The 25,554-nt window shown below is 49.2% G+C and overlaps 1 protein-coding gene across 2 annotated transcripts; it reads left to right on the forward strand.

The window, feature by feature from the left end:
- The first annotated feature begins 1,883 nt into the window (after positions 1–1,883).
- On the forward strand, positions 1,884–13,226 carry HINT2 (histidine triad nucleotide binding protein 2). Of its 2 annotated transcripts, none has more exons than XM_038742539.1 (5): positions 1,884–1,916; positions 4,076–4,219; positions 11,066–11,170; positions 11,291–11,363; positions 11,858–13,226. In XM_038742539.1, the coding sequence occupies exons 1-5, from the start codon at positions 1,899–1,901 to the stop codon at positions 11,947–11,949; spliced, it is 432 nt and encodes a 143-aa protein (XP_038598467.1). In that variant the 5' UTR covers positions 1,884–1,898; the 3' UTR covers positions 11,950–13,226. The 2 variants fall into 2 exon arrangements, with proteins under 2 accessions (XP_038598467.1, XP_038598466.1); XM_038742538.1 differs by lacking the exon at positions 1,884–1,916 and adding an exon at positions 1,929–1,982.
- The last annotated feature ends 12,328 nt before the right edge of the window (positions 13,227–25,554 follow it).

Raw genomic sequence — 25,554 nt, forward strand, 5'->3', positions numbered from 1 at the left:
GATTACTTTGTATCTACCCCAGCGCTTAGAACAGTGCTTTGCACATAGTAAATGCTTAAATACCAACATTATTATTATTATTATTATTCATCCAATCGTATTTATTGAGCGCTTACTGTGTGCAGAGCACTGGACTAGGCGCTTGGTTAGTACAAGCTGGCAACATATAGAAGCGTGGCTTAGTGGAAAGGGCATGGGCTTGGGAGTCAGAGGTCATGGGTTCTAATCCCGGCTCTGCCACTTGTCAGCTGTGTGACTTTGGGCAAGTCACTTCACTTCTCTGTGCCTCAGGTCCCTCATCGGTAAATTCGGGATTTAGACTGTGAGCCCCACATGGGACAACCTTAATTACCTTGTATCCCCCCCCCCCACTACTTAGAACAGTGCTTGGCACATAGTAAGCGCTTAACAAATATCATCATCATATAGAGACGGTCCCTACCCAACAGTGGGCTCACAGTCTAGAGGATGTACAAAGCACTGTTCTAAGCGCTGGGGAGGATAAAAGGTGATCAGGTTGTCCCCCGTGGGGCTCACGGTCTTAATCCCCATTTTACAGATGAGGTAACTGAGGCACAGAGCAGTGAAGTGCTTGCCCAAAGTCACACAGCTGACAATTGGCGGAGCCGGTATTAGAACCCACAACCTCTGACTCCCAAGCCCGGGCTCTTTCCACTGAGCTACGTTGCTTCCCATTCTTTTAGACTGTGAGCCCACTGTTGGGTAGGGACTGTCAACTTGTACTTCCCAAGCGCTTAGTACAGTGCTCTGCACACAGTAAGCGCTCAATAAATACGATTGATTGATTAACGATGTGTGTATCTCTATAACTCTATTTACCTGATGGCATTGACACTTGCCTGTTTTGTTGTCTGTCTCCTCCTTCTAGACTGTGAGCCCGTTACTGGGTAGGGACCATCTCTATATGTTGCTGACTTGTAATAATAATAATAATAATGATGGCATTTATTAAGCGCTTTCTATGTGCAAAGCACTGTTCTAAGCACTGGGGAGGTTACAAGGTGACCAGGTTGTCCCACGTGGGGCTCACAGTCTTAATCCCCATTTTACAGATGAGGTAACTGAGGCCTGGAGAATAATAATAATGATGGCATTTGTTAAGCGCTTACTATGTGCAAAGCACTGTTCTAAGCGCTGGGGGGGATACAATGTGATCAAGTTGTCCCACGGGGGGCTCACGGTCTTAATCCCCATTTTACAGATGAGGTAACTGAGGCCTGGAGAAGTGAAGTGACTTGCCCAAAGTCACACAGCTGACAAGTGGCGGAGGCGGGATTTGAACCCGCGACCTCTGACTCCAAAACCCGGGCTCTTTTCCACTGAGCCAGCTGCTTCCCGCTGCTTGTACTTCCCAAGCGCTTAGTACAGTGCTCTGCACACAGTAAGCGCTCAGTAAATACGATTGAATGAATGAATGTTCCCTAATTGTACTTTCCAGGCGCTTAGTATGGTGCTCTCTACCCAGCGGTCAGTAACTATGAATGAATGAATGCAGCTCTTCTCCCTTTCTTCCCCTACTCCCTCCACTCCTCACCTCCGCCCGTTCAGGTAAGTCAGCGCGAGAACGTTACGGCTCTTCTCCCTTCCTTCTCCTACTCCCTCCGCCCTCTAGGGAAATCAGCGCGCGGGGCGCGGTGACGTCACGGCTCTTCCCCCTTCCTTCTCCTACTCCCTCCGCCCGCTAGGGAAATCAGCGCGCGGGGCGCGGTGACGTCACGGCTCTTCCCCCTTCCTTCCCCTACTCCCTCCGTCCGGACGGCGAAGGAGTGTAGCGCCCGGAAGTGGCTCTGCCCCGGCTCGGGAGCCCCGGCGGATTGACAGTTCTCTGAGCCAATTAGGAGCTGCGCCCCGCCCCTCCCCGCCCCGGTGCGGAGCCAATGGCGGGGCGAGACACGGTGGGCGGGGCAATGGCGGCCGCGCGGGCGCTGTGGCGCGCGGGGCCGGCGGCCCTCAGGGGGCAGGTGAGGGGGGCGGTGATGGCGGTCTTGGAGAGATGAGGAGCAGTGTGGCTCCGTGGAAAAAGCCCGGGCTTTGGAGTCAGAGGTCATGGGTTCGAATCCCCGCCCCGCCACTTGGCAGCTGTGCGACTTTGGGCAAGTCACTTCTCTGGGCCTCAGTTCCCTCATCTGGAAAATGGGGATGAAGACCTGTGACCCCCCCCGTGGGACCACCTGATCGCCTTGTAACCTCCCCAGCGCTTAGAACAGTGCTTCGCACCTAGTAAGCGCTTAATAAATGCCGTCATTATTATTATCTTTTAGACTGTGGGCCCCTTTATAATAATAATAATAATAATAATGGCATTTATTAAGTGCTTATTAGGTGCAAAGCCTAATAAGGTGATCAGGTTGTCCCACATGGGGCTCACAGTCTTCATCCCCATTTTACAGATGAGGTAACTGAGGCCCAGAGAAGTGAAGTGACTTGCCCAAAGTCAATTGGAGCCGGGATTCGAACCCATGACCTCTGACTCCAAAGCCCGGGCCCTTTCCACTGAGGTAGGGACTGTCTCTATACGTTGCCAACTTGTATTTCCCAAGCGCTTAGTACAGTGCTCTGCACACAGTAAGCGCTCAATAAATATGAGCCCGGGCTTTGAAATCAGAGGTCATGGGTTCAAATCCCGGCTCTGCCACCGGTCAGCTGTGTGACTTTGGGCAAGTCACTTCACTTCTCTGGGCCTCAGTTACCTCCTCTGTAAAATGGGGATTAAGATTGTGAGCCCCACGTGGGACAACCTGATCACCTTGTAAATTCCCCAGCGCTTAGAACAGTGCTTTGCACATAGTAAGCGCTTAATAAATGCCATTATTATTATTATTATTATTATTATGTGCCCCGGCGGGAGCACGGTGCCAACCCAGTCACGGACCGGCTTCCTTAGCGGGACCAGAGTCAGCGCGGGGGCCTGATAATGATGGCATTTATTAAGCGCCTACAAGGTGCCAAGCACTGTTCCAAGCGCTGGGGAGGTTACAAGGGGTTCAGGTTGTCCCACGGGGGGCTCACAGTCTTCACCCCCATTTTCCTGATGAGGTCACTGAGTCCCAGGAAAGTCTTTTAGACTGTGAGCCCACTGTTGGGTAGGGACTGTCTCTATATGTTGCCAACTTGTACTTCCCAAGCGCTTAGTACAGTGCTCTGCACACAGTAAGCGCTCAATAAATACGATTGATTGATTGAAGGGACTTGCCCAAAGGTACCCAGCTGACAATTGGCAGAGCGGGGATTTGAACCCATGACCTCTGAGTCCCTCGCTGCTTCTCTGTGGCATTTGTTAAACGCTTAAGAGGTGCGAAGTACTGTACTAAGCGCTGGGGAGGAGACGAGGTAATTAGGTTGTCCCACGTGGGGCGCACAGTGTTCATCCCCATTTTCCAGATGAGGTCACTGAGGGCCAGGGAAGTGACTTGCCCAAAGTCATCCAGCTGACAATTGGCGGAACCGGAATTTGAACCCATGACTTCTGACTCCAAAGCCCAGGCTCTTTCCACTGAGCCACACTGCTTCTCTATGGCATTTGTTAAGCGCTCACTAGGTGCGAAGCACTGTTCTAAGAGCTGGGGAGGAGACAAGATAATCAGGTTGTCCCACGTGGGGCTCACGGTCTTCATCCCCATTTTACAGATGAGGTCACTGAGGCCCAGAGAAGGGAAGTGACTTGCCCAAAGTCACACAGCTGACAGTTGGCGGAGCAGGGATTTGAACCCATGATCTCTGACTCCAAAGCCCGGGCTCTGTCCACTGAGCCACACTGCATCTCCATGGGAAAGAGCCATGTACAGTGGAGAAGCAGTGTGGCTCAGTGGACAGAACCCGGGCTTGGGAGTCAGAGGGTGTGGGTTCTATTCACGGCTCTGCCGCTTGTCTGCCGTGTGACCTCCCTTCTCTGGGCCTCAGTCCCCTCAGCTGTAAAATGGGGATGAAGGCTGTGAGCCCCACCTGATTACCTTGTATCTGCCCCAGCGCTTAGAACACTGCTCGGCACATAGTAAGCACTTAAGTACCATCGTTATTAATTTTTATTGTTATATCCCCTCCCCGACCCCCCCAGATCCGCGACCTCACAGGGGGGCCCAGCGAGGATGAGGTATCCAGGGCTCAGCGTGCGGCCCCGGGGCGAACGACGACCACCACCATCTTTTCCCGAATCATCGACCGCAGCGTCCCAGCCCAGATCCTCTATGAAGATGAGCAGGTCAGGAGACCCTTTCCATTCTCCCCTCCCTCTTCCCCCACCTTTGGACCCAGCATCCCCCCATCCATCGCCTCAGCACCCTTCCTGCCGTAGTTGCCCCTGTGTGGTTTAGTGGCAAGAGCCCGGGCTTGGGAGTCCGAGGTCGTGGGTTCTAATTCCGGCCCCGCCGCTTGTCAGCTGGTGACTTTGGGCAAGTCGCTTCACTTCTCTGGGCCTCAGGTACTTCATCTGTAAAATGGGGATTAAGTCTGTGAGTCCCAGGTGGGACAACCTGAGTACCTTGTTATCTACCCCGGCGTTCAGAACAGTGCTTAGCACATAGTAAGCACTTAACAAGTATCATCATCATTATTATTGTTTGTGGAAGGAACTTGACTCAGAGGCATAAGAGGTCTTCCCCGATTAAGCTTTCATTTCCCCCAGTCAATCAATCGTACTTATTGAGCGCTTACTCTGTGCAGAGCACTCTACTCTTCCTTAGTCTTGGGAGAGTACAACAGAGGAGGTAGCCATGTTCCCTGCTCACAAATTTGCCCCTGGCTTATATTTGCTCTTCCACCTGTACACTTTAAGCACTTGATATTCATTCCACCACCACAGAACTGAGACCATTTCCCCAATCTATAATTATTTTCATGTCTGTCTCCCCCTTTGACTCCAAGTTCCTTGTGGGCAAAGGTTATGTCTGCCAACGCTATTGTATTGTACTCTCCCAAATGCTTGTTACAGTGCTCCGTCCACAGTAAGTGCTCAATAAAAACCATTGGAGGAGACTAGTTCAAGGAAGTGCTCACGAGTGGTCCAGGGGCCCAGAAGGAAGCTGGGCTCCCACCTATCAGTCAATCAGTGGCATTTATTGAGCACTTACTGTGTGCAGAGTGTACTGTGTGCTTTCTTTCACCTGCGATGGCTTATGACCATTTTGTAGCCATCTGTAGCCCACTGCTTTACATCATTGTATCTTGGAGAGTTTATGTCCGGCTCCTGGCTGGGATATATTTAGTCTCCACCATCAACTCTCTGGTACTGCATCAGCCTCCTCTCCGATCTCCCATCCTCCTGTCTCTCCCCACTTCAATCCATGCTTCACGCCGCTGCCCGGATCGTCTTTGTGCAGAAACGCTCTGGGCATGTTACTCCCCTCCTCAAAAATCTCCAGTGGCTACCAATCAACCTACGCATCAGGCAAAAACTCCTCACCCTCAGCTTCAAGGCTGTCCATCACCTCGCCCCCTCCTACCTCAGCTCCCTTCTCTCCTTCTCCAGCCCAGCCCGCACCCTCCCCTCCTCTGCCGCTAATCTCCTCACCGTGCCTCGTTCTCGCCTGTCCCGCCGTCGACCCCCAGCCCACGTCCTCCCCCGGGCCTGGACTGCCCTCCCTCCACACATCTGCCAAGCTAGCTCTCTTCCTCCCTTCAAAGCCCTACTAAGAGCTCACCTCCTCCAGGAGGCCTTCCCAGACTGAGTCCCCTCCTTCCTCTCCCCCTGCTCTCCCTCCCCATCCCCCCGCCTTACCTCCTTCCCCTCCCCACAGCAGCCGTATATATGTTTGTACGTATTTATTACTCTATTTTATTTGTGCATATTTATTCTATTTATTTTATTTTGTTAATATGTTTTGTTTTGTTGTCTGTCTCCCCCTTCTAGACTGTGAGCCTGCTGTTGGGTAGGGACCATCTCTATATGTTGCCAACTTGTACTTTCCAAGAGCTTAGTACAGTGCTCTGCACATAGTAAGTGCTCAATAAATACGATTGAATGAGCACTCTACTAAGCGACTAGAATACAGTAGGGTTGGTAGACTTACCCTGCCCACAACTAGCTTATTACAGGGAGAGAGACATTGATATAAATAGTTTACAGATATGTACATAAAGGTGGGAATGAGTACCGAGTCCCGAAAGAGTATGGATCTAAGATCATAGCCGACCAAGCAGGGAGAGTGAGTCGGGGGAAAGATGGCTCATTCAGGGAAGGCCTCCTGGAGGAGATATGACCTTAATAATGCTTTGAAGGAGGGTAGAGTGGTGTTCTGGCATATTTGGATGGGGAAGGAGTTCCGGGCCAGCGGGAGGACATGGCAAAGGGTTCGGCGACAAGATAGATTAGGGCACAGTGATCGTGGTGACATTAGAGGAGGAAGCGTGTGGACTGGCCTGTAGTAGATCAGTGAGGTAAGGTAGGAGGGGGCAAGGTGATTGAGTGCTTTAAAGCCCATCCTAAGGAGTTTCTGTTTTTGCCCCATTTGCATTTTTCCCAGGGTCACAACTCAGCCTTCCTCCAGAACGATTTTAGAAAAACTTTAGGAACTCCTCACCCCACTCAATCTCTGTCCCAGAGACCACAACCACTAGTCAGGCCCAGATTTAGGCCTCAGCCTGCCAAAAGACCCAGGGGAGTGGGAATCAATCCTATGTATGGAGCACCTACTGTGTGCAAAGCACTGTTCTTAGGAGAGTACCGTAGAGTTAGAAGACACAATCTCTGCCCTCCAGGAAGCTTACAATGCAGTGGGGAGACAGACACAAAGGAAGAGATTGGAAAGCTGGAGACTTGATAAAGTGCCTAATAGTAGACTAAGTTGTTTAGAGGTGCTGTGGATGATTGAGTGCTTTGTGGAGGTGGCAAACAGAAATGCTGAGGAATTGTTAGGAGGAGAAGAAAAATTCATCAGGAGAGACTTAGAGGAGGTGGAATTTCAGAAGTTCTCCGAAAATGGAGAGAGCTGTGGTTTGGTGGATTTTAAGAGGAAGGGGAGTTCCGGGTAGGAGAGAAGGGTTGGAGGTAGGGAAGATTAGAACAAGGCACAGTGAGTAGGTAAGATTGAGAGGAAAGAAGAATGTGAGTTGAGTTGTAGTGGGAGAAGAGAGTGGATAAGTGGGAGAGAACTGATGGGAATGTTTTAAAGCCAACAGTCGAAGCACTGGAGACTTCTGAGGAGTGGGATTGGGTGGACATCTAAGAGAAATGGAAATGTCTAGAGACTAGAAGGGAGGGTTGGTCAGAAGTGAGAAAGCCAATCAGGCAGGCTGACCTATCTGTCTGAAGTTGCATTTTTCCATAGTAATTATCATAGTTATTGTAGTACTTTTTTTACTTTTTTGTTTTTTCACCACTTGCTAGTAATAATTATGGTATTAAGTGCTTACTATGCCAAGCACAGTTCTAAGCACTGGGGTAGATACGAAGGTAATCAGGTTGGACACCGTCCCTGTCCCACGTTCATTCATTCAGTCGTATTTATTGAGCGCTTACTGTGAGCAGAGCACTGTATTAAGCACTTGGGAAGAACAAGTTGGCAACACATAGAGACGGTCCCCACCCAACAACGGGCTCACAGTCTAGAAGGGTGAGACAGAAAACAAAACAAAACATATTAACAAAATAAAATAACTAGAATAGTAAACATGTACAAGTAAAATAAATAGAGTAATAAATCAGTACAAACATATATGAAGGTGCTGTGGGGAGGGGAAGGAGGTAGGGTGGGGGGATGGGGAGGGGGAGAGGAAGGAGTGGGCTCAGTCTGGAAAGGCCTCCTGGAGGAGGTGAGTTCTCAATAGGGCTTTGAAGGGAGGAAGAGAGCTAGCTTGGCAGATATGCAGAGGTAGGGCATTCCAGGCCAGGGGGAGGACGTGGGCCGGGGGTCGATGGGGGGACAGGCAAGACCGAGGCACTGTGAGGCGGTTAGCGGCAGAGGAGCGGAGGGTGCGGGCTGGGCTGGAGAAGGAAAGAAGGGAGGTGAGGTAGGAGGGGGGCAAGGTGATGGAGAGCCTTGAAGCCAAGAGTGAGGAGTTTTTGCCTGATGCATAGGTTAACTGGTAGCCACTGGAGATTTTTGAGGAGGGGAGTAACATGCCCAGAACGTTTCTGCACACAGATGATCTGGGCAGCAGCGTGAAGTATAGATTGCAGTGGGGAGAGACAGGAGGATGGGAGATCAGAGAGAAGGCTGATGCAGTAATCCAGTCGGGATAAGATGAGAGATTGAACCGGCAGGGTAGTGGTCTGGATGGAGAGGAAAGGGCGGATCTTGGCGATGTTGCGGAGGTGAGACCGGTAGTTTTTGGTGACGGATTGGATGTGAGGGGTGAACGAGAGAGCAGAGTCGAGGATGACACCAAGGTTGCGGGCTTGTGAGGCGGGAAGGATGGTAGTGCCATTAACAGTGATGGGAAAGTCAAGGAGAGGGCAGGGTTTGGGAGGGAAGATAAGGAGTTCAGTCTTTGACATATTGAGTTTTAGATGGTGGGCAGACATCCAGATGGAGATGTCTTGAAGGCAGGAGGAGACCTGAGCCTGAAGGGAGGGAGAAAGAGCAGGGGCAGAGATGTAGATTTGGGTGTCATCAGCGTAGAGATGATAGTTGAAGCCGTGGGAGCGAATGAGTTCACCAAGGGAGTGAGTGTAGATCGAGAACAGAAGGGGACCAAGAACTGACCCTTGGGGAACCCCTACAGTAAGGGGATGGGAGGGGGAGGAGGAGCCCACAAAAGAGACTGAGAATGAACGGCTGGAGAGATAAGAGGAGAACCAGAGGACAGAGTCTGTAAAGCCGAGGTTGTATAGCGTGTTGAGGAGAAGGGGGTGGTCCACAGTGTCAAAGGCAGCTGAGAGGTCGAGGAGGATTAGGATAGAGTAGGAGCCATTGGATTTGGCAAGCAGGAGGTCATTGGTGACCTTTGTGAGGGCAGTTTCGGTGGAATGTAGGGGACGGAAGCCAGATTGGAGGGGATCGAGGAGAGAGCCCCAAGTGGGGCTCACGGTCATAATCCCCATTTTACGGATGAGGTAACTGAGGCACAGAGAAGTGAATTGACTTCTTCAAGGCCACAAAGCAGACAAATGGCGGAGATAGTATTAGAACCCAGATCCTCTGACTTCTAGGCCAGTGTTCTTTCCACTAGGCCATGCTGCTTCCCAAGGCTGTTCACCCTTCCTCTTTGACCGTGAGCCCTGTAAGGAACAAACTGGTTATCTTTTATCTACTCCTTTGCATAGCATAGAGCTTGGCATATAGTAAATGTTTAATAAGTACTGTTAATTGTTAATAATGTATCTGTTTTGTTGTCTGTCTCCCCCTTCTAGACTGTGAGCCCGTTGTTGGGTAGGGACCGTCTCTATGTGTTGCCGGCTTGTACTTCCCAAGCGCTTAGTACAGTGCTGTGCGCACAGTAAGTGCTCAATAAATACGATTGAATGAATGAATGAATGAGTAATGGTACTTATTCAGCAATCACTGAGCGTGATGCACTTTACTAAATTCTCTCAGATTATGAGCCCCTCAAGGGCCAGGGACCGTGTCTAACTCCCAACTGTGTATTCTCTCCCAGAGTTTAGTACCCTGCTCTTCACACAGTAAGTGCTTAAATACTCCTACTATTACTACTACTACTACTTCATGGTAAAGTACAAGTGAGTCATTGCCTCCAAGGAACTTGCACATAAACAAGAGAGGCAGACATAGAAATACTTACAAATTGAGTAATCAAAATAAATAGTAGACAGTACAATTGATTATGCTTATAAACCCAAGTCTGCCGAAGAAGGGTATAATTATGTGCTTAGGCTTCTGGGCTGTTGGCATTCAAGGTATCAGGAAAGACTCGGAGGAGGTAGGATTTGGGGAGAGCTACTATCTGTTCAACATGGAGAAGGCGCTCCAGACTGTGGAAATAGAGTGAGCGAGGGGTCAGCGACGGGATTTGAGAGCAATGTACAATTTGCTCACTTTGGGAGGAGCGAAGAGAGTGAGCTGGAGGGTAGTGAGAGAAGGTAGCTGATATGTGGATGGGGAGAGTTGATGGAGAACCTTGAAACTGATCATGGGGAATCTTTTGGTGAGGCAAAGGGCAATGAGAAGTCAATGGAGATTTCAGAAGAGAAAGGGAGACATGAAGGTGGGAGTAAATAGGAGGGAAGAACAAGGAAAAAACTCCCTCGACTCTTACTAAGTCACTCCAAGATGACTTTTGCGCATAGTGGTCTCTGCTGTCATTGAGATCTCAGAGAGATCCTATTCCTCTGTCCTATGTGCCTCTGTCCTGCTAGTGTCCTGCTAGTTACAGGGGGACCAGCTAAGATTGTGGATGGCTCAGGACAAACCATCCACCCTGGAGAGGCAGCAGGGCCTCGTGGAAAGAGCACAGGCCTGGGAGAGAGTACCTGAGTTCCGACTGACCTGAGATCTGCCACATGTCTGCTGTGTGACCTTGGGCGAGTCACTTCACTTCTCCGTGCCTCAGTTACTTATCTGTAAAACGGGGATTAAAGCTGTGAGCCCCATGTGGGACATAGACTGTGTCCAACCTGATGATCTTGTATCTACCCCGACCCTTGGTACAGTGCCTGGCACATCGTAAGCGCTTAACAAATACTATATGAAGAAAAAACCCCAAAACAAACCCTTCACCACTACTATACTGCAAAAACAACTGTCTTGTTGGGGGAAGGACATGCCACTTCCTCTCTTAACCAGTGGTATCTGAGCAGTTGTCTCCACAGAAGGCTCCCGGCTCCGCCACTTGTCAGCCATGTGGCCTTGGACAAGTCACTTAACTTCTCTGGACCACAGTTACCTCATCTGTAAAATGGGGATTAAGACTGTGAGCCCCGTATGGGACAGGGGTTGTGTCCAACTTGATTACCTCGGATCTACCCCGGTGTTTAGAACAGTGCCTGGCACGTAATAAGTGCTTCACAGAAAAAAAAGCTCCCTGGCTGGGAATATTGGAGGGAAGGACTGCTCTACCCAAGGCAAGGTGATGGGCAGAATGATCTGTGCTTGTCCCCTTTCACACCTCCCTTAGCTTTCTGTGAAGTGCCCCCTTCTCATCTCTCCTCTAGTGTCTGGCCTTCCGGGATGTGGCTCCTCAAGCTCCAGTTCACTTTCTGGTGATTCCCAAGAAGAACATTCCCAGGATCAGCGAGGCCCAGGTCGAAGACAAACAGGTGAGAGGAGCACGTTGGGAAAGTCTGGGTGTGAACGGCTAGAGGGTCCGAGAGTGATGGCCAAGGGGAAGGGTCAGCATGGCTGATAGTGGTTCTGAATCTCCTCTTCCTTCCTCTAAGCTCTTGGGTCACCTGCTCCTTGTAGCTACGCAGACAGCAAAAGCCGAGGGCCTGGGGGACGGATACCGCCTGGGTGAGTGACTTCTCCGCCTTCTCCCAACCGCCCTTCCGTTCCCTGGGGATTCCACTTGTGGGGGGGAAGGGGAAAAGGGTATGCATAGTTTGGGATTCTCTGGGCAACCCCAATCCATCACCCAGGCCTTAACCTAACCATGCCTACACCCACATCCTGCCTCAGGCCTGGAACTCCCTTCCGCTTCAGGTCTGACAGACCATCGCTTTCCCTATCTTCAAAATCCCATCTCCTCCAAGCGGCCTTCCCCGACTAAGCCCTTATTTCCCCTTCTGTGAAGCCCTTGCATTTGGATTTGACCTTTTTATTCACCCTACCCTCAGCCCCACAGCACTTATGTACATGCCTCTAATTTACTTTATTGTCTGTCTCTCTATCTAGACTGTAAGCCCCTCATGGGCAAGAAACATGTCTACCAACTCTGGTGTACTGGTATATTGCTCCCTGCCTCCCCTCCCTCTCTGACCAGTTTCCCCATCCTTCCTTTCTTCCAGTGATCAATGATGGGAAGCTCGGTGCCCAGTCCGTATACCACCTTCATCTCCATGTACTTGGTGGCCGACAACTTGGGTGGCCCCCGGGGTGAGACCGTACCAGAAGACCCAAGCCACCTTGGTTGAATCCAGCCGCGGAGATTGGGCAGAGAAACCTGAAGAAACTTACAGCCACAAATAAACCCCCAACCCCCACTATAATAATAACGATAATGATAATAATGATGGCATTTGCTAAGTGCTTACTATGTGCAACGCACTGTTCTAAGCGCTGGAAGTCGCGATTTACCAGATCGGGACCCTTCTATTTCCGTGGCCCATTACTGACCTCTTCCCCTCAAACCTGGGGGAGGGGGTGGGTCGGAGCCAGGGAGCAGGATTACAGGGAACGACGGAGGATGGGAAGGTTGCTGTAGAGTTGTTGGGATGATCATCAGCTATAGGAGGTTAGATTACCGGAGCTAGATGGTGGGGGCAGAAGGGAGAGGGGCGGCAGGATGAGGGTTGATCTGTCAGGATCTCTCTCCCCAAGAAAGGGCTGCGTGGTTACCAACTGGTTTTGCAGGTGAGATTGGAGGGGAGAAAGGATTGGAAGGACCCAGCCAAATCCAGAGTGAGAAGAGGGGTATCCAGAGCACATGAAATAAACCACACCATCCATCCCAGCCTAGGATTCTGCCTCCATCTAGCAGGAGCATCAGAACACTCGAAGGGACTGTGTGCTGGTTGCCCTCCTGAACATCCATTCTCATCTAGCGCCCTGCTTTGCCCTCTGTGCCATCAGAACAACGTCATGTCTGTAGTCCCCTTTGAAAACCAAGGGCAGCTTAGCTGCAGGTCTGAGGCCCAGTTGCCACCTGGGTGAGCTGACCATTTTTTGAAGCTGACCCTAGAGATCCTAATCGGGCCTGTTGGCCATTCCTTTCTGCACTCTGCACACTCATGTGTTGGTCCCACAGAGAGCCTAGCTCCCATTTTCAGGCCTTTCTCAGGGATAGCAGAATCTCACCTGACTGCTGCACCTCAGGCCAATCTGTTTACTGCAGTGGTCTGCTCCTAGGGTCCATCACTTGAGACTGTGCTTCTCGATGTCTTTAAACTGCTTATTTTGCACCCCCTTCCCCTGAGTTTTCAGGTACCCCTTTAAGTTTACCAGGTTGAGTAATTGATTGGCCATGCTTGAGTTTCCTGCTGTCCTCCGTAGTCTTCGCTTGCCGTACGCCACGGACCTGTGTGGCCGTGAGCTTTGCTTCAGGGCTGGTGAGTTGACTGAGTTCCTGGATCTTGCTAGTAATCCTGTCCTGAGATTTGATTTTGAATATGGTTGGTAGGTGTTGCTAATTAAAGGGCTCAAGGAGCTGTATGTGTCTTCTGTAGCAGGTTCAGTTGCTATTAACCTGGAAAAAATTCACTAGACCCTGTGGAAGCAGAAAGCTAAGCAGGCAAAATTTGGCCCTGCTCTGGATATGTATCAAACATCAGTTTGCCGTCCTAGTGAAATCTTTCACCTCCCCAGAAAGAGAAAGACTTTCCCAAGAAAGTTGTACCCCAGTTCTAAACTGATAGATTATGCCATCAGCCATTAAAACCATTCAAAACATCCAGATCACGGCAGCACTGAGAGGGGCTGACTGCTGAACTGACCATCAGCTCTTCTGCTCCAAACTTGAGCTCTCAATATTATTATTAATATTATTATTATGGTATTTGTTGAGCACTTACTATGTGCCAGGCACTCTACTAAGCGCTGGGGTGGGTACAAGCAAATTGGATTGGACACAGTCCCTGTCCCACATGGGTCTCATAGTCTCAATCCCCATTTTACAGATGAGGTACTGAGGCACAGAGAATTGAAGTCACTTGCCCAAGGCCACACAGCAGACAAGTGGCGGAGCCGGAATTAGAAACCATGACCTTGTGATTCCCAGGCCCATGCTCTATCCACTACGCCATCCTGCCTCCCAACTGATGCATCAGAAAACCACTGCCTCCAAACCATCAAGAAGGCTAAATGTCCTCTAGGAGACGGCTTTAAGGCTCCCTGTGAAAACATCACAGCAGTCCTATTGGAGGTAGATCCAAGCAATTTTACCCATCACTAAATGGTTTTATGGGACCTGTGCTAACTCCTATGACATTTACATAGAGTACATAAAGACGGACCCACCCTCATAAGTGGTATTTATTGAGCACTTACTAGGTGTTAGGCTCTGGGATAGATGTAAGATAATCACCGCAGACAAAAAAGGGATTCTTAGGTGACAAAACACTCCAATAAACTAACCGTATCTTCCACTGAAGGAGTCCTTTAAGGCCTAAAAACTGACCAAAACGTGAAGGCATGAACACAGTTCCCACTTATTTGAGAAAGTCATCTCTGTAAGCAACCATGAGAAGATGGAAAAGCACTGTCATCTGTTGGCAATCAATGGTTTTTATTGAGCGCTTACTGTGTGTGGAGCACTGTACTAAGCGTTTGGGAAAGTACAGTATAATAGAGTTGGTAGAGGTGATCTCTGCCCTCAAGGAGCTTACAATCTACAGGGGAGACAGTCATTAAAAGAAACCTCAGATTGGGGAAATAGTAAATAAAAGGATGTGTACAAAGGTACTGTGGGGTCGGGGGTGAGTATCAAAGTGCTTAAGGGTAAACAAGTTTATAGTCAGTGCAGAGGGAGGGCGAATAGGGGAAATGAGGGCTTAGGGAAGGTCTCTTGGAGAATGTAATTTTAGGAGGGTTTTGAAGATGGGGGCCCGTCAGGTATGGAGGAGGAGGGAATTCTGGGCCCAAGAGAGGATGCAGACAAAGAATCAGTGATGAGAGATGAGAATGAGGTACAGTGAGTAAGTTGTCATTAGAGAAGTAGAGTGTGCAGGTTAGGTTATAGTAGTAAAGTAGGAGGGGGAGAGCTGATTGCCTCAAAACCAGTGGTAAGGAGTCTCTGGTGTGGAATTGTATGGGCAACCATTGGAAGTTTCTGAAGTGTGGCGAGACATGGATGGAACTTTTTCTTTTCCCAGGAAAATGATTTGGGTAGCAGGATGAAGTATGGACTGGATTATGGAGAGACAGGATGCGGGGAGGCCAACAAGGAGGCTGATTCAGGGAACTGGCATGACCTAGTGGAAAGAGCAAGAGGGTGGGAATCAAAGGACCTAGGTTTTAATCCCAGTTCTGCCACTTGTCTGCTGTGTGACCCTAAGTCATTTAACTTCTCTGTGCCTCAGTTACTTTATCTGTTAAATGGGGATTAAGACCATGAGCCCCATGTATGGGACATGGACCGTGTCCATCCTGATTATGTTGTATCTACCCCAGCATTCAAAACAGTGCCTGCTACATAGTAAGTGCTTAAATACCATTGAGGAAAAAAAAAACCAATGACTGGATATGAGAAGTGCTTGGATTAGCATGGTGGCAGTTTGGGCCGAGAGGAAAGGGTAGACTCTAGAGCTATTGTGAAGGTAGAACCCATGGAATCGCATGTCAGATTGAATGTGCTGGGTGAATGAGAGGTGAGTCGAGAATAATGCCAAGGTTATGGCCTAGTGAGACGGAGGTGGTGCTGTTGTCTACGGTGATAGGAAAGTCAGGAGGAGGGCAGGGTTTGGGTGGGAAGATGAGAAGTTCCGCTTTGGACAAATTAAGTTTGAGTCATTGGCCAGACATCCAAGCAGAGATATCCTGAAGGCAGGGTGAAATGCAGTGCAGAGGAGGAGGGAGGTCAAGGGCTGGAGATTTAGATTTGGCTGTCATCCACATAGAGGTGGTAGTTGAAGCCATGGGAGTGAGCCCGCTGTTGAGTAGGGACCGCCTCTATATGTTGCCAACTTGTATTTCCCGAGCGCTTAGTACGGTGCTCTGCACACAGTAAGCGCTCAATAAATACGATTGAATGAATGAATGAAAGAGTTCTCCAAAGGAGTGGGAGTAGCTGGACTTCTCTGTGACTCCTACCTAGACTATGAGCCCCATGATAAACGGCTGTTAGGTCTGACCTGATGATCTTCTGTCTGTCTCAGAGCTCAGTACAGTGCCTGGCACAGATAAACACTTAACAGATACCACAATTTATTTTCCTTTTCTGGTTCTTGCTGGAGCTTGGTGCAGGCAGGGTGGCTCCGTGGAAGCAGTAAAGTGACTTATTCTATCCCCTCTTCCCAATCCCAGCGGCTTGGGGATCCAGAGCTGTGGAGACTGATCCACAGGACGCTTCTACAGCAGCCATAACTGAACTTGTGTTGCTCCATGGGGAATGGACACTGGGACAGCTCCCCCCAGGCCTCCAGTGGATATAGAGCCCCTCTTAGTTGGGAATTTGGAATAAGAGCTCAAAAATAGGTTGCTTTTAGCTGGGTGCTTCCCATGTCTCCGGCAAAAACCCAAAAGCAGCAGTGATGTAGATGTAGGACAAAAATTATCACTCAGAACCTTTCAACACCAACAGATCGCTTTCAACACCACCTTGATCACTGTGTTGGCCTCCATTCTGAACTCCCAGCCATCAGTCTTTCCCTGCTCCAGCCTATACTTCACTCATTCATTCATTCATTCAATCGTATTTATTGAGCGCTTACTGTGTGCAGACCACTGTACTAAGGGCTTGGGAAGTACAACATATAAAGATGGTCCCTACCAAACAGTGCGCTCACAGTCTAGAAGTGGGCTCACAGTCCTCCCCAGAACTTAGAACAGTGCTTTGAACATAGCAAGTGCTCAACAAATACCATCATTATTATTATTATTCTGAAGTCGGTTGGAGGTCAGAGGTCATTGTCGGGGGGGTCAGCCGGTGATCCTGATGGGGTGGTGGGTGGGGTTGGCGGTCAGAGGTTGTTGGAGGGGGTCAGCCGGTGATCCTGACGTTGGTTGGAGGTCAGAAGTCGTGAAGGGGTCAGCAGGTGATCCTGACGTCAGGGTTGGAGGTCGGAGGTAATTGTGGGGGAGGTCAGCCAGTGATCCTGACATCGGGGTGGTGGGCAGGGTTGGAGGTTGGAGGTCAGAGGTCGCTGTGTGGGGGTGTAAGCCGGTGATTCTGATGTAGGGCAGTGGGGTCGGAGGCCAGAGGTCATGGGGGGGTCAGCTGGTGATCCTGATGTTGGTGTGGCGGGCGGGGTAGGAAGTTAGAGGTCACCGTGGGGGGGGTCAGCCAGTGATCCTGATGTCGGGTGGCGGGGTCGGGGGTCAAAAGTCATGGGGAGGGGGTGTCAGCCGGTGACCCTGACGCCGGGGTCGGAGGTCATTGTGGGGGGGGTGGTCAGCCGGTGATCCTGGCATCGGTTGGAGATCAGAGCTCATTGCGGGGGAGGTCAGCCGGTGATCCTGATGTCGGGCGGAGGAGTCGAGGGTCGGAGGTCAGAAGTCGTTGTGGGGGGTGTCAGACGGTCTCCCGCCTGGATCATTTTTCTACAAAAATGCTCAGGACGTGTTTCCCTGCTCCACAAGAAACTCCAACGGTTGCCCATCCACCTCCACATCAAACAAAAACTCATCACCATCGGAGTCACCTTACCCCCTCCTACCTCACCTCGCTACTCTCCTGCTACAACCCAGCCCGCACACTTTGCTCTTCTACTGCCAACCCTCTCACTGTACCTCGAGCTCGTCTATCTTGCCAGTGACCCCTTGCCAATGTCCTGCCACTGGCCTGGAACGCCCTCCCTCCTCAAATCCGACAGACAATTACTCTCCCCGCCTTTCAAAGCTTATTGAAGAGGACTTCCCTGACTAAGCTCTCCTTTTCTCCCACTCCCTGCTGCATCTCCCTGGCTTGCTCTTATTCATCCTCCCTCCCAGCCCCACAGCCCTTATATGCGTTCCTGTAATGTATTTATTTATATTAATGTCTCCACCCTAGACTGCAAGCACTTTGTGGGCAGAGAATGTGTTGGTTTATTGTCATATTGTACTCGCTCAAGTGCTTAATACAGTGCTCTGCAAACAGTAAGCACTCAAGTGGCAGAGCTGAGATTAGACCCCAGGTCCTCTGGCTCCCGGATCTGTGCTCTTTCCACCAGGGTACACGGCCTCCTCTGTCACTGCTGCTCCTTAGTTCATCCAGGCCAAACTGGAGCCCTGTCCCCTCACCAGAGTGCTGCCCACCCATGGGGGCTCCAGGTTAGCTGACTTGCTGTCGACACTTGCTTGTCGCTGGCAACCTGTTCCCACGGGAGCAGCAAAGTGGATGGCTCACCCCCACAGAGTGCTGGGCTGGAGACTCATCTTCCTGGAAAAAGGCAAGGAGTTGAGCCTCAAGGTTGCCTCATCTCTGGCTTTTTTCCGCTTTTAAGAAGTGAGGACAAGCTGACTTTAAAAAAGCAGTGGGGGGGCAAATACAGGAGCTTTGTCCCCCACGGCTCTGAATCCCCAAGGCCAAGGCCCCAGTTCCTCCCTCAGAGTGGACACCTAAGCACAGTGTTGTGGACTGATAATAAATCTGAAGAAAACCCAAGTTATGTTCTATTTGACACCTGGAGAACTACACAACCTCTGTGGTTCATTCATTCATTCCATTGTATTTATTGAGCTCTTACTGTGTGCAGAGCACTGTACTAAGCGCGTAGTTACCTCATCTGTAAAAGGGGGATAAAGATAGGAAGTCCCATATGGGACATGATCTAATAATAATAGTACATGTCAAGCACTGTTCTAAGCTCAGGGGGAGCTACAAGATAATAAGGTTGGACACAGTCCAAGAAGCTTGTATCTATCCTTGTGTTTAGTGGAGAGCCTGACACACAGGAAATCTTGAACAGGTACTGTAAAAAAACAACAACCCAGAACTCAAAATGGTGGTGGATGCCCCTACCATGGCTGCGGTATTGGGCTCTCCTCCCTTCAAAGCCCTACTGAGAGCTCACCTCCTCCAGGAGGCCTTCCCACACTGAACCTCCTCCTTCCTCTCCCACTCCTCCCCCTCCCCATCCCCCCGCCTTACCTCCTTCCCCTCCCCACAGCACCTGTATATATTATTCTATTTACAGAGTAAATGAATAGTAAATACGTAAAACTCTACGTATTTATTACTCTATTTATACATATTTATTCCATTTATTTTATTTTGTTAATATGTCTTGTTTTGTTGTCTGTCTAGACTGTGATCCCGCTGTTGGGTAGGGACCGTCTCTTTATGTTGCCAACTTGTACTTCCCAAGAGCTTAGTACAGTGCTCTGCACACAGTAAGTGCTCAATAAATGCAATTGAATGAATGAATGAGCCCCCTCCTTCCTCTCTGCCTTACCTCCCTCCCCTCCCCACAGCACCTGTATATATGTATAGATGTTTGTATGGATTTATTACTCTATTTCTTATACATATTTGTTCTATTGATTTTATTTTGTTAATATGTCTTGTTTTGTTGTCTGTCTACCCCTTCTAGACTGTGAGCCCGCTGTTGGGTAGGGACCGTCTCTATATGTTGCCAACTTGTACTTCCCCAGCGCTTAGTACAGAGCTCTGCACACAGTAAGTGCTCAATAAATGCGAATGAATGAATGACTGAGCCCCCTCCTTCCTCTCCCTCCCCACCACACCTGTATATATGCTTGTACGTATTTATTATTCTATTTATTTTATTTGTACATATTTATTCTATTTTATTTTGTTAATATGTCTTTTTGTCTGTCTCCCCCTTCTAGACTGTGATCCCGCTGTTGGGTAGGGACTGTCTCTATATGTTGCCAACCTGTACTTCCCAAGCGCTTAGTACAGTGCTCTGCACACAGTAAGGGCTCAATAAATACGATTGAATGAATGAATCTCCCCTCCTCCTTTCTTTGTCCCCAAGGGTCTATCATTCAGTGGCCAATCAGCAGTATTTATTGTTTCCTGAGTACTAAGCACTTAAGAGAGTGTTATTCAACAGAGTGGTACACACTGTCCCTGCCCATGATTACCTTCTGTTGGTCAGCCAGGTACCTTGATTTTTATTGTCCTCCCTGGTATTAGTTACTGACTGGAATCTCCAGCACTTAGGACAATGCTTCGCACATAGTAAGCGCTTAACAAATACCATCATTATTATTATTATTCAGTGGGGTGGGGAGGGGGTGGGAGTTGGGGGCAGAGGGAGAGGGCTTCCTACCTCTAGGGATTTGTGAATGAGTGAGGTGGCGAGGGGGAGTACAGAGCGTTGCTGGGGGGGAGAAGAGGCCTGAAAACTGAAAGGGAGGATTTCTAGTTTACGAGTACCATGGGGAAGCAACGTGACACACTAGCCTGGGAGTCTGAAGGTCTTGGGTTCTAATCCTGGCTCCACCACTTGTCTGCCGTGAGGCCTTGTGCAAGTCACTTTACTTCTCTATGCCTCAGTTAACTCATCTGTAAAACGGATTGAGGCTGTGAGCCCCACACTGAGTCCAACTCGATTTGCCTTTAACCGCCCCAGCTCTCAGTACAGTGACTGGCACATAGTAAGTGATTAACAAACGCTACAGTTATTATCATTATTATTATAACTCCTTCATTTAGCCTCCTTCTCCTCCTCCCCGGCCCCCGTGCAGCTGCAGGAAGGCAATCCCAGAGCCGGGATCTTTCCGTTTGGCTAGCAGAGGTGGTGATCTGGGTCTGCCCGACTTTCCCCCTCCTCAACCTTCTTCTTCATCCCTGAAGGAACCAAGTGCTTGTGCCAGGGAGCAGGGGTGGTGGTGTCCGTGGCACAGTGGCACTAACTCGGTGACAGCTACCGAGGCGTGATTCTCCGGAGAGTCGGGGGCCCTGAGCTGAGCTGCAACCGTGACCCCCGACGAAGGTGGCCATGGAGGTCGCGTTAGTCCTCCTCCATTCCCTCCTGCTACCTTCCCACCCACTTCGTCCACCCGGGCGCCCTGAGGCTTTTTTCATGGCCCCACTGGGCAGCCCGACCCACCCATCGGCTCCCCACCACGCTCTTCCCCTAATAATGATGGTATTTGTTAATAATAATAATAATGATGGCATTTGTTAAGCGCTTACTATGTGCCAAGCACTGTTCTAAACGCTGGGGTAATCAATCGTATTTATTGAGCGCTTGCTTTATGCAGAGCACTGTACTAAGCGCTTGGGAAGTAAAGGTTGGCAACATATAGAGACAGTCCCTACCCAACAGTGGGCTCACAGTCTAAAAGATAATAATAATAATAATGACGGCATTTATTAAGCGCTTACTAGGTGCGAAGCACTGTGGTAGATACAAGGGCATCAGGTTGTCCCACAAGGGGCTCACAGTCTTCATCTCCATTTTACAGATGGGGTAACTGAGGCCCAGAGAAGTAAAGTGACTTGCCCCAAATCACACAGCTGAAAAGTGGCGGAGCTGGGATTAGGACCCACGATCTCTGACTCCCAAGCCCATGCTCTTTCCACTGAGCCACGCTTTTAAGTGCTTACTATCTGCTTACTATGTGCTAAGTGCTTACTGTGGTTGTGGGTTCGAATCCTGCTCAACACTTGTCAGCTGTGTGACTTTTGGCAAGCCACTTAATTTCTCTGGGCCTCAGTTACCTCATCTGTAAAATGGGGATGAAGACTATGAGCCCCATGTGGGACAACCTTATCACCTTGTCTTCCCCCCCCCCCCCCAGTGCTTAGAACGGTGCTTCGCACATAGTAAGTGCTTAACAAATACCATCATTATTATTATGTGCCAAGCATCGTTCTAAGCGCTGGGGGGGGAGACAAGGTCATCATCCCCCCCCCAGCCTTACCTCCTTCCCCTCCCCACAGCACCTGTATATATATATATATGTTTGTACATATTTATTACTCTATTTTGCTTGTACATATTTATTCTATTTATTTTATTTTGTTAATATGTTTTGTTTTGTTGTCTGTCTCCCCCTTCTAGACTGAGCCCGCTGTTGGGTAGGGACCGTCTCTATATGTTGCCAACTTGTACTTTCCAAGCGCTTAGTACAGTGCTCTGCACACAGTAAGCGCTCAATAAATACGATTGAATGAATGAATTGAGTGAATTTGCTCCCACGGCTTCAACTATCATCTCTACGCTGATGATACCCAAATCTACATCTCTGCCCCTGCTCTCTCTCCCTCCCTTCAGGCTCAGGTCTCCTCCTGCCTTCAAGACATCACCATCTGGATGTCTGCCCGCCATCTAAAACTCAATATGTCGAAGACTGAACTCCTTATCTTCCCTCCCAAACCCTGCCCCCTCCCTGACTTTCCCATCACTGTAGACAGCACTACCATCCTTCCTGTCTCACAAGCCCACAACCTTGGTGTCATCCTCGACTCCGCTCTCTCGTTCACCCCTCACATCTGGTCCGTCACCAAAACCTGCCAGTCTCAGCTCTGCAACATCACCAAGATCCGCCCTTTCCTCTCCATCCAAACCGCTACCCTGCTGGTTCAATCTCTCATCCTATCCCGACTGGATTACTGCATCAGCCTCCTCTCTGATCTCCCATCCTCCTGTCTCTCCCCACTTCAATCTATACGTCACACTGCTGCCCGGATCATCTCTGTGCAGAAACGCTCTGGGCATGTTACTCCCCTCCTCAAAAATCTCTAGTGGCTACTAATCAACCTACGCATCAGGCAAAAACTCCTCACTCTCGGCTTCAAGACTGTCCATCACCTCGCCCCCTCCTACCTCACCTCCCTTCTCTCCTTCTACAGCCCAGCCCACACCCTCCGCTCCTCTGCCGCTAATCTCCTCACTGGGCCTCGTTCTCGCCCATCCCGCCGTCGACCACCGGTTGACATCCTCCCCCTGGCCTGGAATGCCCTCCCTCCGCACATCCGCCAAGCTAGCTCTCTTCCTCCCTTCAAAGCCCTATTGAGAGCTCACCTCCTCCAGGAGGCCTTCCCAGACTGAGCCCCCTTCTTCCTCTCCCCCTCCTCCCCCTCCCCATCCCCCCCCACCCTACCTCCTTCCCCTCCCCACAGCACCTGTATATATGTTTGTACATATTTATTACTCTATTTTACTTGTACATATTTACTATTCTATTTATTTTGTTTTGTTTTGTTGCCTGTCTCCCCCTTCTAGACTGTGAGCCCGCTGTTGGGTCGGGACTGTCCCTATATGTTGCCAACTTGTACTTCCCAAGCGCTTAGTACAGTGCTCTGCACACAGTAAGAGCTCAATAAATACGATTGAATGAATGAATCAATCAGGTTGTCCCATGTGGGGCTCACAGTCTTCATCCCCATCTTACAGGCCCAGAGGAGCCCGTCATTGGGTCAGGACTGTCTATGTTTCTGACTTGTACTTCTCAAGTGCTTAGTCCGGTGCTCTGCACACAGTCAGCGCTCAGTAAGTTCATTCATTCATTCAATCGTATTTATTGAGCGCTGACTGTGTGCAGAGCACCGGACTAAGCGCTTGGGAAGTACAAATCGGCAACATAGAGAGACGGTCCCTACCCAACAATGGGCTCACAGTCACGGTCTTTTTCCCCTAGGCCACGCTGCTTTACTAGACACTGCTTCTCTAGACTGTCAGCTTGTTGTGGGCAGGGAGCGTTTCTGCTAATTCATTCATTCACTCAATCGTATTTATTGAGCGTTGCCTGTGTGCAGACCACTGTACTAAGCACTTGTGAAGTACAAGTTGGCAACAGATAGAGACGGTCCCTACCCACCAATGGGTTCCCAGTCTAGAAGTGGGGGGGACAGACAACAAAACAAAACATGGAGACAGGGATCAAAATCGTCAGAACAGATAGAATTATAATAATGATGGCATTTATTAAGTGCTTACTATGTGCCAAGCATTCATTCATTCATTCATTCAATCGTATTTAATAATAATAATAATAATGGCATTTATTAAGCGCTTACTATGTGCAAAGCACTGTTCTAAGCGCTGGGGAGGTTATAAGGTGATCAGGTTGCCCCACGGGGGGCTCGCAGTCTTCATCCCCATTTTACAGATGAGGGAACTGAGGCACAGAGAAGTAAAGTGACTTTCCCAAGATCACACAGCTGACAAGTGGTGAAGCCAGGATTTGAACCCATGACCTCTGACTCCAAAGCCCGGGCTCTCTTCCACTGAGCCCCACTGCTTCTCTAATTTATTTAGTGCTTACTGTGTGCAGAGCACTTTACTAACCGCTTGGAAAGTACAAGTTGGCAACATATAGAGACAGTCCCTACCCAACAGCAGGCTCACAGTCTAGAAGGGGGAGACAGACAACAAAACAAAACATATTAACAAAATAAAATAAATAGAATAAATATGTACAAGTAAAATAAATAGAGTAATAAATATGTACAAACATATATATATATATATATATATATATGGCCCCCCGTGGGACCACCTGATCACCTTGTAACCTCCCCAGTGCTTAGATGATGACCTTGTCTCACTGTTCTAAGCACTGGTTATGCATATCCTCACCCCCCCCAGCCTTACCTCCATCCCCTCCCCACAGCACCTGTATATATGTATATATATGTGTATATATATATATATATATATATATATATATATGTTTGTACATATTTATAACTCTATTTATTTTACTTGTGCATATTCTATTTATTTTGTTAATATGTTTTGTTTTCTTGTCTGTCTCCCCCTTCTAGAGAAGCAGCATGGCTCAGTGGAAAGAGCACGGCCTCTGGAGTCAGTGGTCGTGGGTTCAAATCCTGCCTCAGCCAATTGTCAGCTGTGTGACCTTGGGCAAGTCACTTCACTTCTCTGGGCCTCAGTTACCTCATCTGTAAAATGGGGGTTGACTGTGAGCCTCCCCCGTGGGACAACCTGATCACCTTGTGTCCCCCCCAGCACTTAGAACAGTGCTTTGCACATAGTAAGCGCTTAATAAATGCCATTATTATTATTATTATTATTCTAGACTGAGCCTGCTGTTGGGTAGGGACCGTCTCTATATGTTGCCAACTTGTACTTTCCAAGCGCTTAGTACAGTGCTCTGCACACAGTAAGCGCTCAATAAATACGATTGAATGAATCATTAACAAAATAAATAGAATGCAATTGCTTGGCCAGTCCATTCATTCATTCATTCAATCGTATTTATTGAGCGCTGATGGTGTGCAGAACACTGTACTGAGCACTTGGGAAGGGCAAGTCGGCAACCTATAGAGATGGTCCCTACCCAACAGCGGGCTCCCAGTCTAGAAGTGGGAGACGGACAACAAAACATGGAGACGGGGGTCAAAACTGTCAGAACCAGCAGAACTATGGCTGTATGCACATCATTAACGCTTAGCACATAGTAAGCGCTTAACAAATACCATGATCAATCAATCGATCAATCAATCGTATTTATTGAGCGCTTACTGTGTGCAGAACACTGGACTAAGCGCTTGGGAAGTACAAGTCGGCAACATATAGAGACAGTCATCATCATCATCAATCGTATTTATTGAGCGCTTACTGTGTGCAGAGCACTGCACTAAGCGCTTGGGAAGTCCAAGTTGGCAACATATAGAGACAGTCCCTACCCAATAGTGGGCTCACAGTCTAAAAGGGGGAGACAGAGAACAAAACCAAACATACTAACAAAATAAAATAGAATAGATATGTACAAGTAAAATAAATAGAGTAATAAATATGTACAAACATATATACATATAATACATGAAGCAGCGTGGCTCGGTGGAAAGAGCCCGGGCTTTGGAGTCAGAGGTCATGGGTTCGAATCCCACCTCCGCCACTTGTCAGCTGTGTGACTTTGGGCAAGTCACTTCCCTTCTCTGGGCCTCAGTTCCCTCAACTGTAAAATG

The sequence above is a fragment of the Tachyglossus aculeatus genome, unplaced genomic scaffold (genome assembly GCF_015852505.1).
Source record: "Tachyglossus aculeatus isolate mTacAcu1 unplaced genomic scaffold, mTacAcu1.pri scaffold_12_arrow_ctg1, whole genome shotgun sequence".
Lineage (NCBI taxonomy): Eukaryota > Metazoa > Chordata > Mammalia > Monotremata > Tachyglossidae > Tachyglossus > Tachyglossus aculeatus.

Bases quoted from the DNA above. Each gene is read 5' to 3' on its own strand.
- HINT2 (XM_038742538.1), top strand. From the start codon at position 1,929: ATGGCGGCCGCGCGGGCGCTGTGGCGCGCGGGGCCGGCGGCCCTCAGG. The intron at 4,220-11,065 runs GTCAGGAGACCC...TCTCTCCTCTAG, and splicing joins TCCTCTATGAAGATGAGCAG to TGTCTGGCCTTCCGGGATGT. The intron at 11,171-11,290 runs GTGAGAGGAGCA...CCTTCCTCTAAG, and splicing joins CCCAGGTCGAAGACAAACAG to CTCTTGGGTCACCTGCTCCT.